Source organism: Gossypium hirsutum, chromosome A05 (genome assembly GCF_007990345.1).
Source record: "Gossypium hirsutum isolate 1008001.06 chromosome A05, Gossypium_hirsutum_v2.1, whole genome shotgun sequence".
Taxonomy (NCBI): Eukaryota; Viridiplantae; Streptophyta; class Magnoliopsida; order Malvales; family Malvaceae; genus Gossypium; species Gossypium hirsutum.
This window is the reverse complement of record NC_053428.1, coordinates 21228589-21242159: the sequence shown is the minus strand read 5'-3', so window position 1 is coordinate 21242159 and position 13571 is coordinate 21228589. Positions and strand designations below refer to the sequence as shown.

The 13571-nt window shown below is 30.6% G+C and overlaps 1 protein-coding gene across 1 annotated transcript; it reads left to right on the top strand.

The window, feature by feature from the left end:
• Window positions 1-579: 579 nt before the first annotated feature.
• On the top strand, window positions 580-13506 carry LOC107902601 (serine carboxypeptidase-like 19). Its single transcript, XM_041111902.1, has 26 exons — window positions 580-792; window positions 874-1019; window positions 1388-1464; window positions 1566-1688; window positions 1800-2006; window positions 2611-2712; window positions 3175-3246; window positions 3347-3465; window positions 4764-4877; window positions 5147-5205; window positions 5684-5790; window positions 6749-6795; window positions 8509-8658; window positions 8736-8881; window positions 9468-9544; window positions 9646-9768; window positions 9880-9982; window positions 10053-10090; window positions 10790-10891; window positions 10975-11061; window positions 11128-11271; window positions 11363-11434; window positions 11553-11671; window positions 12807-12920; window positions 13024-13069; window positions 13197-13506. Exons 1-26 carry the CDS (start codon window positions 680-682, stop codon window positions 13278-13280), a joined length of 2691 nt encoding a protein of 896 aa, XP_040967836.1. The 5' UTR covers window positions 580-679; the 3' UTR covers window positions 13281-13506.
• Window positions 13507-13571: the final 65 nt, after the last annotated feature.

The window sequence follows — 13571 nt, the reverse complement described above, 5'->3', positions numbered from 1 at the left end:
TAAAAATAATATAATATAAAATAAAACAATTTAATAAGGTTTCAAATTAAACCCAAAAAGAGTTAAAATATGTCACTAATTTTTTGTGCAATGATAAAATTTGAAATTGAATTTATCTATTTAAAAGATTAAAAAAATTAATACTATTATTTTTTCATTTAAAAATTTTAATACAATCATGGACACTATTGGAACATTTTCTATAAAAAAAATTACTATCTTATTAAGCTTACATTAAAGTTATTGTCAAGTTAAAATGATTGGATAGGTTCAAAGACTGGATTAAAATCTTAAATCGAAAAAACAAACACATTTAAATTCAACTATGGATTGAATTCTAGATTTCATTAAAATACAAATACATATACAAAATATGAACATTGGCGATAGACAATGATCGCCCAACAGTTTCTAACCTTAAAGAGCCGAATGACCGCCCGAGTGTTTCACTTCAATTTTGTCAGAATGTCCATTGAAGATGTTGGACGAAAGCCAAACCAATAAACCATAGCCACTGACTTTATTCACATAAATAAAATACAAACACAAACAAAACGTGTAGCCACTCTCGTTTTGTGACGATTCAAAAGAGTCCCACGTACGTTCTGAATGTGAAACTAATATAAGATACCATGGTTGAAGAGCTAAGTTGTTAGTGGCAGCATTAACACATCATAAGATGGCCCTCCTATTGTTTTTCTTCTATCTTTCTCAGCTCGCTTTGGCTCATGGTTCTGCTGTCAAGTTTCTTCCAGGATTTGAAGGACCTCTTCCTTTTGAACTTGAAACCGGGTAACCTAACGAAATTTTACACTCTCTTTGGTTCTGGAGATATATAGTTGTTTGATGGGTGTATATGTTGCTTTCTGTCAGGTATGTTGGTGTGGGTGATTCAGAAGAAGCTCAATTCTTTTACTACTTAGTAAAGTCGGAGGGGAAACCTAAAGACGACCCTCTTCTGCTTTGGTTGACTGGTGGCCCTGGATGCTCCGCCTTCTCTGCTCTTGCTCTCGAAATTGGTAATTTACATTACTTAATCACATGTTACTTGCTTAAACAAGAAGGTTGTGTCTCTAATCAGCTGATACTTCATATTAAGAACCCCAAGAATTAATGGAATTTTATTTGACTATCCATCTAACTATGAACCACAACCAATGTTCAAGTGTCGGATCTAAGTCTAATAAAGATCGGAATAGTAAGATATGTGACACTGTCAAAATATTTCAAGTGTCATGTCCAAAAAAAAAAAGGAAAAAAAGAAGAAGAAATAAAAATAGACACCATCAAAATATGTGACACTCTCAAAATATATCTATGGTTCTTGATTATTTGTAGGATAAGTTGATATCCAAATAGGATCATCAAATTGAAATGAGCGTTGCAGGTCCATTGAAATTCAAGGTCGACGTGTACAATGGAAGCTTGCCTACGTTGGTTTACAACCCATACGCATGGACAAAGGTGATCAAATCATATCATCCACTCAACCAGATCATTTTTGTTGTGGTTTTTGTTTTAAGATTACTAATAACGAAGCTTGAACAATGATGATATATTTTCAGGTGTCAAACATCATATTTATAGATTCACCAGTAGGCACAGGTTTCTCCTATGCTAGAAACAATCGTGCTGCACAAACCAGTGACTTGAAACAAGTTCACCATCTCCATCAATTTCTTCGTAAGGTCAGCTTTCTTCAGTTCAGCGACCTTTAATTTAAAGTAGATAATCAGTGTTACATGTGTATGTAAATGTAATCATTTATCTGAAACAGAAGGTTTCAATTTTGAATACAGTGGCTGATGGCTCATCCAGACTTCATTTCGATTCCAGTATATGTTAGTGGGGACTCGTATTCTGGGATTCCAGTCCCAGTCCTTGCTCAAGAGATCTCAAATGGTAAAACCCTGACCTTAACATCTTGTAGAGATGAAGTTAGCACTTTCATTTTCCCCCTTCATCATGCACGAAACGAAGGTATCAAACCCATAATCCATCTACAGGTTTGATATCTGCTGCGATACTCTGCTTCTTTCGTTTTTGAAAATAAATGCGATCATTGGTGCTTAAAATTTGTAGATTAAACGCATTCCCATTTCCTAAACTATTTTAAGATAAATTTATTGGCTATTAAGTCTTGAGGAAACAAATAACAATTAAGAATCCTTGCATATTAATATCTTTAATTGGAAGGATAGATGAGAATGTAATCACCGAAATTTGGAGAAAAAATCAATTCAGTCTTTCCATAAAAAAACTGATTTCAAATTATATTAATTAAACTCTTTTACTAATATTTTTTGTCTTTTCGTAAAAGGGTTTTATTATTATTTTTCCTAAGTTTATCCCTTGAACCAAGAAAAAAAAAGATTTACATTGCAATCCACACTAATTCATATTTAAAAAAGTATATAAATATTTTATGAAATTTTATGTGTCTGTTCATTTATCTAATTTGATACATTCGGTTCATGAGTTGAGGTTGCACAGTGTCTATATACTAGCATTGAAATAATGTCTTCTCATAGATAGTACTGATATTTAACATGAACAGGCTTATATTGTTGGAATTCACTTGACAATATTAATTTCCTAATTGCTTTTTAGGGATACATGCTGAGAAATCCCATAACAAGACGTAATCTTGAAGAAAACTTCATGATTTCATATGTTCATAGAATGGGAATAATTTCTGACGAACTTTATGAGGTGAAATTATCTTTATCTAATCCACATTTTTCCACCGCCCAAGAAAACAAGATTGTTACCAAGCATTAAGTTATTGACTTTATTTTTTTCCAGTCATTAGAAAAAAAATTGTAAGGGAGAATATCAAAATATAGATCCCGATAACAAAGCGTGTTTGGCAGATGTTCGATACTTGGATGAAGTATATACATAAAAGTGCCTTTCCTTAATAAATTTAAAAGGAATTTGTTTGATAATCTTGCAATTTTCAGTCTACATCAGGAATCAACAAAGTTCATATTTTAAGACCTAATTGTGGTTGGAATGTCGTAAAATAAAGAAAAACCAGTCGAAGGCGTTATCTTGATGGACACCAACTCTTTAAAGATGAACTACAACACATGTTTTTTGAAAATGCCCACTATTTTAGGCTCTCCATTCCTGCACTTAAATTTGATTGATTTTTAACTTCTTTGCCCGCAGACTTACGAATTATACCTTTGTCTTTATTGGGCTATCGATGCTGATGTCCGAAACACTCTCCAAATTAGGAAGGTATTACGTCGTTGGTTCAATTGATATGTCTCAACAATACTTCTAAGCAGTTGCGTGTTTTTGTACAATTAAAAGAAGCAACTGTTGTGATTTGATTTAGGGAAGCATAGCAAAATGGCTGCGGTGCAATCTTGAATTCCCTTATGACTCTGATGTTCCAACTAGCTTTCCATATCATGCCATCCTCAGCGCCAAAGGCTACCGCGCTTTAATATACAGGTGGGTATTTAATTTTACTAGTTTGTGATTTTATTTTTTAAATAATATATTATTATTTATATGATTAAATATAATTAAAATATATTAATTTGTATAACAATTCAAATATTATTTTTTATACAATATTGACGATAAGAGATGGAGTTAACACGATTTGAACTCATGCCAAATGAGTGTTTCAATGGGCTTAAATGAAAAATTAGCCCTTCAATTTTATAGTAAGTGGTACTTAAACTTTGGTTCCATTATTATTTTTGCTCCAATTGTTTGATTCCATTTAAAAAAGTTTCTTACTCAATCAAATTATGATATGTTTCAAAATTAATCTTTCCCTTAGATATCAAGGGAGAGTTTTTCATTTCTTTCAATATTATGAGATAATCACTTTGGAGCTAATTACTTGTTCTTGTGGGAAGCTAAAGCAAGGATGGAATTAGCGCGGAAAGAGAACTTTGATTGGATAATGATTTTTTTTTTAATAGAACTAACGATTGGGTCAAAAGAACTAACATAATGAAAGTTTGAGTATTATTTTTGATAAAAGGTTCAGAAACTTTAAAATCAATATTTTTACAATATCTATTTTTACAATTTTCTTTTAAGTTTTTCATTTTAATTTATATTATATAAGATCTTGACTCTCATTTAATGGTTAAATTAATAATTTTAGTAGTAGAAGGACCTTATTAATATAAAATTGATATTTTAATAATATAATTAAAATGTTATAACGTTTGAAGATTAATTTAGAACGAGAATCAAAGTTGAAATATATAGTTTTCTATTTTAAAACTAAAACAATATATTTTTTTCCTTTTTAGTTTTTGGTTAATAGAAACATAATAATATAAATAATTTTTTTAATTTATTTTTCATTTAATGAAAGTCTTTTAATTGAATCAAAATTATTATGTATAAGTAAGATAAATTTTATTAAGAAGTAAATTTAATTAAAAAATATTTTATTAAAATTAAAAGGACTATTTCCTATTAAAGTAAAAAACAAAAACTCCACAAACGAGTCTAGAATGATGTCATTTGTTATTAGGGTATAATAAAATAATAATTAAATAACTAAAAAAAATATTTGATATCATTTTAGATCCGCTTGTGAAAATTTTTTACTCTACTAACATTGGATAGAACCCAAATTAAAATTTTTACTTACAAATACGATAAAACTTATAAAACAAAAGCTATATAGGTCAGTTCAAAAGTTTACCCAAATTCATATTTTTATTATAGATAATTATATTTGTTAAAGTTGAAGTATAGTTGTGTTTTTCATCTCTATGCAGTGGCGACCATGACACGGTGGTGCCATACTTGGCAACTCAAGCATGGATAAGATTTTTGAACTATCCAATTATTGATGACTGGCGACCATGGAAGGTGCAAGGCCAAATTGCAGGGTCAGTCTGAGTTATTTTAATTAATTAATTAATTTGAAATTTGGATGTAAAGAAGAAGCTGATTGAGGTTCTTGGGATGGCCAAAATGTGTAGATATACAAGGACTTATTCTAACAGGATGACATTTGCTAGTGTCAAGGCACGGAAGTTGTTCTTCTGCTTATGTTTCTTCGTTCATAGTCCTTGAATGGAAATTAATGGACAGCTTTGTTGTTTTTTCATCATCTTTATTTATTTATACGCTCTAAATAGTCTGGTTGAATTTGTAGGGAGGAGGGCATACGGCTCCTGACAAGAAGCCTGCAGAATATTTTGCAATGTTTAGAAGGTGGATATCAGGGCAACCTTTGTGATTGACAAACACCAAAATAATAATAGACATGAATCATGTTATTCGTAATAGTAACTCGTTGCTATCTGCCGAGGTGAAACTCATCAATTAAATTTGAACTTTAAACTGGGGAAATTAATAAGAACGTTTCAAGGATTTATGATCAAAGCAACTTCTGGCACTGAGACCATGACAGAATCAATAGTGAACTGATAATAGGTAAAAGAGGATTATGACAGAATCAAGTAACATCAAAGTGAACATGTATCAGATAAAATGGGAATCACTTTAACTTCAACAACATCAGAGTGAAAAGGATATTTATTGGTCCTACTAATGTAGAAAATAGATCTCATATTTTTGGTATTTTATAAGTGATAATGCTCTAGAATAACGTATTTTTATGTATTAATCATGTGTTTATTCTGAGCTTGATCCTACTAATTTGAGTTATTTATGTCTTTTTATCGATTAGGGACTGATTTGGAGGCAAAAGCAAAATTAAGGGACAAAAGTGCAAATTTGGAGACACAATGGGCTGATATGCGACACAGGAAAAAGATTGTACCAAAAGTGCGAGTATGAAAGATACAAGGACTAAAAACGCAAAAAGAAGAGATTTTATTTTATAAGACTTTATTTTATTTATATTAGGATCATTAATATTAAGATAATTATTAGGATTATTTAATTTTAGGATTTTATTTTAATTATTTTTATTTATCTTTAATTAAATGTATTTATCTTTTTAGAATTTAAGTTAAATTAGACTATCTCCTTAACACTATAAATAGGGGGTGAAGTGACTCTATTTGGTGTTCATCTTTTTCTGTAAACACTCTCCCCTGAAAGTCTAGGCTTTTGTTTCTTCATATTTTCTTTCAATAAAATTCCCTTTTCCATTTTTATATTTATTTTCTTTTCCACCATTATCATGAGCCACTAAAACCTATTTAGTCGAAAGTTGTCAATATTCCCCAAAAAGGGGTTCTTGAGGCCTAGAATCTGTTCTTAGCCTTCTCGCCAAGTATTCGTCGTTTCTCCGCACTATGGGCTGATGCTTCTGTCCATGACCCTTAAGAAGTAAGCTTTTCAGCATATGCAAAGGCGGCCGCTTTGTATGTTTTGGAAGGATTGCATAGTCGGTTCGTTAACTTACTGCGTTAGAGGTTGACGAGCCAAAGAGACGAAATGGCGTGGGATTCACCATTGAGAAGCGTTGATCTAACATAGATTACACGCTAGAGTCAGGTTCCTTAAAAATCGTAAGTCTAATCTTTGGAGCTGGTGGTCGTAGGCGTCCTCTTCCATTATAACTGGCTTACTTAAGTTGAGAAGGATCATTTAAAAGCCGAGGATCGAACCCAAGGCGGAATAAGACAACTGGAGGCTGGAATCTACCAATAAGAATTTCTTTTCCTTCAACTCTTTTTATTATTTTTATTATTTTTGTAATCACAATTTCAGTCAACTTTAGATTCTGTTTTTTATTTTTTCTGAATCAAATATTTAATTCTGTTATTCTTTTTCTGTCACGCAGGTTTTCTTGGGCACGATTCTGCCCAGAATTTCGAGAAACAAGAATTCGTATAATCCGATCCCTGAGAATTCGACCCTACTTCCCCTTTACTATTCTTTTTCATTATTTTACAGGGAATAGAATATTTTTTATGCTCTCAACGACCGCATCAATAAGATTATGATTTTAGACATCCTACCACTTATGAAAAAAATGAAAATGAACATGAGATAGGCAAATGAAGCATACTTTTGCAATAGCTGTTCCAGATCCCATGGCGATTCCGATATCTGCTTTCTAATAAAAGTTACCATTGTTACAACCTATTGGAGAAATAAGCAGAGCATGTCAATAAAGTGAATAAAATAACAACAATGTCAGTAGCAATAGGAAATAAATAAATTCAAAGTTAATCTCTCAAGTCACTAATCTTAATTCAATTTCACCTGTCTGATTGACAGAATTAATTTCAGATCCTAGACAAATTTTTGGTTTTATGCTTAAAATCTTTTATCCAAATTAATTAAAGTGGAAAAAATTATTAGAAGTAATAGTTTATTTTGTTGTTTGAGAAATTTTTGTTTAAAAAAATAATTAGGAAGTGTAAAAAGAAGTGATTCTAATTTTTCTTTTAAACCATAAATTATGAGAATTATATATTCAAAAAAAATTATGAGATTTATTTCTTATAACATATTTAGCAAAATTAGGCATATATATTGGTTTAAAACAACAATTAGGTTTTTAAGCTGTTTTATTTAGAAATTAGGGAAATAGACCAATTTTGAAGAGAGAAAGTAAAAACATGACGTGTAAGACACGCTTTCAGGTGACATGGCACAGGGTAGGGTAAAAATGCGTCTTGTAGAGCGCGCTTTCAAGTGACATGCAAGAGAGAGAGTGAAAACGCGTTTTACAAAGTGCATTTTCACCACGTGGTGCTGTCTCGTTCCAATGCTGGGTTTTTTAAAAAAAATTATATAAATTGTTGGGACCAGCTGCTAGTTGACCAACATTTTTTCTCCAATGGTCATTTTCTCTTTCCTATATATACTCTACTTGTTTTTAATTTTATTAGTTTAGATAGTTCAGTAACTTAAATGAAAATCTTTTATTAGTTCAATAACTATTTTATAATTTTTTAAATTGAACAACAGACCATAAATTTATTAATAATTTAATAACCTTAAGTATAATTTACCCTAAAAATAATATAATATAAAAACAAACAATTTAATAAGGTTTCAAATTAAACCCAAAAAGAGTTAAAATATTTTGTGCAATGACAAAATTTGAAATTGAATGTCTATTTAAAATTTTTTTAGAAATAATACTATTAATTTTTTCATTTAAAAATTCTAATTCATATATTTTCTATAAAAAATTACTATCTTATTAAGCTTACATTAAAATTATTATCAAGTTAAAATGATTGGATAGGTTCAAAGGTTGGATTAAAATCTTAAATAAAAAAACAAACGCATTTAAATTCAACAATGGATTGAATTCTAGACTCATTAAAATACAAACACGTATACAAAATGTAAACATTAAGGATAGACAATGACCGCCCGACTGTTTCACTTCAATTTTGTCAGAATGTCCATTGAAGATGTTGGACGAAAGCCAAACCAATAAATCATAGCCACTGACTTTATTCACATAAATAAAATACAAACACAAACAAAAACGTGTAGCCGCTCTCGTTTTGTGACGATTCAAAAGAGCTCATCCCACGTACGTTCTGAATGTGAAACTAATATAAGATACCATGGTTGAAGAGCTAAGTTGTTAGTGGCAGCATTAACACATCATAAGATGGCCCTCCTATTGTTTTTCTTCTATCTTTCTCAGCTCGCTTTGGCTTATGGTTCTGCTGTCAAGTTTCTTCCAGGATTTGAAGGACCTCTTCCTTTTGAACTTGAAACCGGGTAACCTAAATTTTACCCTCTTTTTGGTTGTGGAGATATATAGTTGTTTGATGGGTGTATATGTTGCTTTCTGTCAGGTATGTTGGTGTGGGTGATTCAGAAGAAGTTCAACTCTTTTACTACTTTGTGAAGTCGGAGGGGAAACCTGAAGACGACCCTCTTTTGTTTTGGTTGACTGGTGGCCCTGGCTGCTCTGCCTTCTCTGGTCTTGTTTTCGAAATTGGTAATCCCACCCATATTCCACTATACTTAATTACATGTTCTTTGCTTAAAGAAAAAGGGACACTTCCGATTGCAAACCTAAATTTTGTGCCCCTAACGACCAGATGCTTCATATCTAAGAACCCAAGAATGAATGGAATTTTATTTGATGGACTATCTAACTGTGAAGCACAATGATTGTTCAAGTGTCAGATTTGTGTTTAAGTGTCAATTTTTTTTAAGACATGTTAAAAAAATTATAAATAAAATTAAATATCAACTAGAAATAAAATCAGACACCATCAAAATACAGTATATTCGAAATATGCTTAAACACTTGAAAAAAAAATTGTTTCTTTCCAAAATCAATAATCAACAATGACTAATTTAGGTCTAATGAAGATTTAAAAGTTAATTTCTTTTTAATTTAAAAGTTGTTTGCATGTTAACCTTTGTTTTGATGAGTAGTAATTTTACATTTATATTAATGTGTCCGAAATTTTCAAAATTATCAACAAATAACATGTATCAAATTTGTTTCTAAAGTCAGATCTTAGAGGATAAGTTGATATCCAAATAGGATCATCAAATTGAAATCAGCGTTGCAGGTCCATTGAAATTCAAGGTCGACGTGTACAATGGAAGCTTGCCTACGTTGGTTTACAACCCATACGCATGGACAAAGGTGATCAAATCATATCATCTACTCAACCAGATCGTTGTTGTTGTGGTTTTTGTTTTAAGATTACTAATAACGAAGCTTGAACAATGATGATATATTTTCAGGTGTCAAACATCGTATTTATAGATTCACCAGTAGGCACAGGTTTCTCCTATGCTAGAAACAATCGCGCTGCACAAACCGGTGACTTGAAACAAGTTCACCATCTCCATCAATTTCTTCGTAAGGTCAGCTTTCTTCGGTTCAGCGACCATTAATTTAAAGTAGATAATCAGTGTTACATGTGTATGTAAATGTAATCATTTATCTGAAATAGAAGGTTTCAAATTTGAATACAGTGGCTGATGGCTCATCCAGACTTCATTTTGAATCCAGTCTATGTTAGTGGGGACTCGTATTCTGGGATTCCAGTCCCAGTCCTTGCTCAAGAGATCTCAAATGGTAAAACCCTGACCTTAACATCTTGTAGAGATGAAGTTAGCACTTTTCATTTCCCCCTGTCATCATGCAGGAAACGAAGAAGGTATTAAACCCATAATCCATCTACAGGTTTGAGATTTGCTGCGATACTCTGCTTCTTCTGTTTAAAGAAAAAAAATGCAATCACTGATGCTTATAATTTACTCCAATGAAATAGTGTCTCATTTGTAGATTAAATGCATTCCCATTTTCTAAACTATTTTAAGATAAATTTATAGTCTATTAAGTCTTGGATCAAACAAACAACAATCGAGAATTCTTGGATATTAAATTCTTTAGTAGGAAAGAGAAATAAGAGTAGGGATGAATCCAGGGGCGCGGAGTGGTCTCCCCTTGGAATTTTCAAATTTTTAATTTTATATACAAATTATCATATATTTTAGATTTGATGCACACATTATATAATATTCGCCCCCTTAATCAAATTGTATTTGATATAAATGTATTAGGTTGTTCGGATTTAAAAGTTCCATCCCCTTGGAGTAAAATCCCGACTCTGTCCTTGAATAAGAGTAAACAAAAAAAAAAAGATGTAGGTTGAGCCGCACTAATTCAAGTTTAAAATATATTCAAACATTCTATATAAAATCTAATGTATATGTTCATTTCTTCAATTTGATAGTTCAATTCATGGGTTAGGACTGCATTGCGTCTATATACTAACAAGATTGAAATAATATGGTTTTCATAGATAGTAGTAATATTTAACATGGACATGCTTAAATCATTGGAATATACTTGACAATATTTTTTCTATATTGCTTTTAGGGATACATATTGGGTAACCCTAAAACAGTGCCTAATCTTGAAAAGAAACTTAAGATTCCATATGTTTATGGAATGGGACTAATTTCTGATGAGCTCTATGAGGTAAATTTATTAAATTCATATTTTTTCACCGCCCAAAAAACAAGATTGTTACCAAGCAATGAGTTATTGACCTTTTTTTTCAGTCATTGAAGAGAAACTGTAATGGACAATATCAAAATGTAGATCTTAATAACAAGGCGTGTTTAGCAGATATTCAATATTTGGATGAGGTATATGCATGAATTTTTTTTTTTATAAATTTAAAAGGAACTTTTTAATGATATTGCAATTCTCAGTGTATATCAGGAATCAACAGTGCCCATATTTTGGAACCTGATTGTGGTTTGGATTCCCCCAAACCAAGAAAGACCGGTCGAAGGCGTTATCTTGATGGACACCAACTCCTTAATGATGAGCCACTTCCTCCGCTTGCTTGTCGTGTAAATGGCACATTTTCGATCATGCTCACTAGTTTTAGGCTCTCCCCTCTTGCACTTAAATTTGATTTTTTTTTAACTTATTTGTCCGCAGACTTATGCATACTACCTCTGTCGTTATTGGGCTAACGATGATAATGTCCGAAATGCTCTCCACATTAGGAAGGTATGACATCATTGGTTCAATTGATGTATCTCAACACTTTCGGCTATTTTCTTTATTTTTAAGTTGTTGTGCGTCTTTTTGTAGAATTAAAAGAAGCAACTATTGTGATTTGATGTAGGGAAGCATAGGAAAGTGGCTACGGTGCAATCATGGATTACCTTATAACAATGATGTCCCAACCAGCTTGCCGTATCATGCAAACCTCAGCGCCAAAGGCTATCGCTATTTAATATACAGGTGGCTACTTTATTTTACTAATTTCTAATGTTATATATATTACATGATTCTACCCGTTTAATTTTTTAATTAATTTTTAAACAATATATTTTTAATTACTATAATTACTGTTAAGTAATATTCATTATTTAAATGATTAAATATAATTAAAATATATTAATTTATATAACAATCCGAATGTTATAATAATAAATTATCAAATCATAATTAAAGTATTTTATCATATTCAATATACAATATAATTTTATTTTATATAATTAATACAAACTGACATTATTCAAAATAATATATTCCAAACATAAATAGCCTATATTAATTATTTTGTTTTCTAGGGAATTATTTTAATTATTCAAATATAGTATTAATAAAAACTCATAATCATTATTAAAGAATTTGTACAAATTATAAAAATTTGATATATTGCAACAATAATATATAATTAATATAATTATAAAGGTAATTAATCTATCCACTGTCAGTGAAGTAAAAAAAAATTTTAAGTGGATTTAAGATGATACAAAGTGTATTTTGTAATTATTTAATTATTATTTTATTATACCCTAAAAACAAATGACATCAACCTAGACTTGTTTGTGAAATTTTTTCAATTCTACTAGGAGTGTATAGGATAGTTATCTTAATTATAATTATATCATTTTAGATTATATAATTGTATTATTCATAAAATTTTATATATGAAATATAAAATTACATATTTCATAAAAAATTAACATTGTTATTTAAAACTAAAATAACAGTTTTTTTTAGTTTTTTTGGGGGGTTAATGGAAACATAATAATTTAAATATAAATTGATTCAATGGAAAGTTTAAGTTTTTTATTTATTATTCTATAAATTCCTTTTCTTAAAATTAATTAAATTAGAATTGTTTATTATGAAGTAAATTTATTCAAACAAATATTTTAGTAAAACTAAAATTCATATCTATAAATGTGATAAAAAGCTTATAAATAATAAAAAGAAATATTTAAGTGGCAAATTCAGTAATATAATGAACAATAAATATTATATTGGTCAGTTCAAAGAAAAAATTCAAGCTCATGCTGTAATATACATCATAGATAATTATATTTGATACAATTGGAGTATAGTTGTCTTTTTCATCTCCATGCAGTGGCGACCATGACATGGTGGTGCCGCACTTGGCAACTCAAGCATGGATAAGATTTCTGAACTATCAAATTATTGATGATTGGCGACCATGGATGGTGCAAAGCCAAGTTGCAGGGTCAGTCTACGTATCATTGAGAGTTTTTCTAATTAATTTATTTATTTGAAATTTGGATGTAAGAGAGAAGCTAATTGAGATTTGGAATGGCCAAAATGTGTAGATATACAAGGACCTATTCTAACAGGATGACATTTGCTACAGTCAAGGTGAGGAAGTTGCTCTTCCACTTATGTTTCTTTTTCTAATTCAGTCTTTCAATGAAAATTAAAGGGCAATTTGTTGATGTTCATCATCTTTATATTTACCCTCTAAATAGTTTGGTTGAATTTGTAGGGAGGAGGGCATACGGCTCCGGAGTACAAGCCTGCAGAATGTTTTGCAATGTTTACAAGGTGGATATCTGGACAGCCTTTGTGATTGTGAACACCATCATCATCATAATAGAGATGATATAGCATGCCAGAACTAACGAATATGTAAGCTAGAATATTTGAACCATCATGCTATTTGTAATAGTAATTCGTTGCTATCTGCCTAGGTGAAACAAATCAATTAATTTTACCTAGTTCACATTGGTAAGGTTCATCATTGCTATATTAAGAAAAGCAGGGAAATAAGAGCGTTTCAAGGACTTAGGATCAAAGCAAGTTCTGCCTCAAAGACCGACAGAATCAATAGTGAACTGAAAACAACTAGTAAAAGGAAGGA

Excerpts from the sequence above, each read along its gene's own strand:
- LOC107902601 (XM_041111902.1), top strand. The coding sequence starts at position 680 with ATGGCCCTCCTATTGTTTTTCTTCTATCTTTCTCAGCTCGCTTTGGCT. Across the intron at positions 1,020-1,387 it reads TGCTCTTGCTCTCGAAATTG|GTCCATTGAAATTCAAGGTC; the intron begins GTAATTTACATT and ends TGAGCGTTGCAG. Across the intron at positions 2,007-2,610 it reads AACCCATAATCCATCTACAG|GGATACATGCTGAGAAATCC; the intron begins GTTTGATATCTG and ends ATTGCTTTTTAG.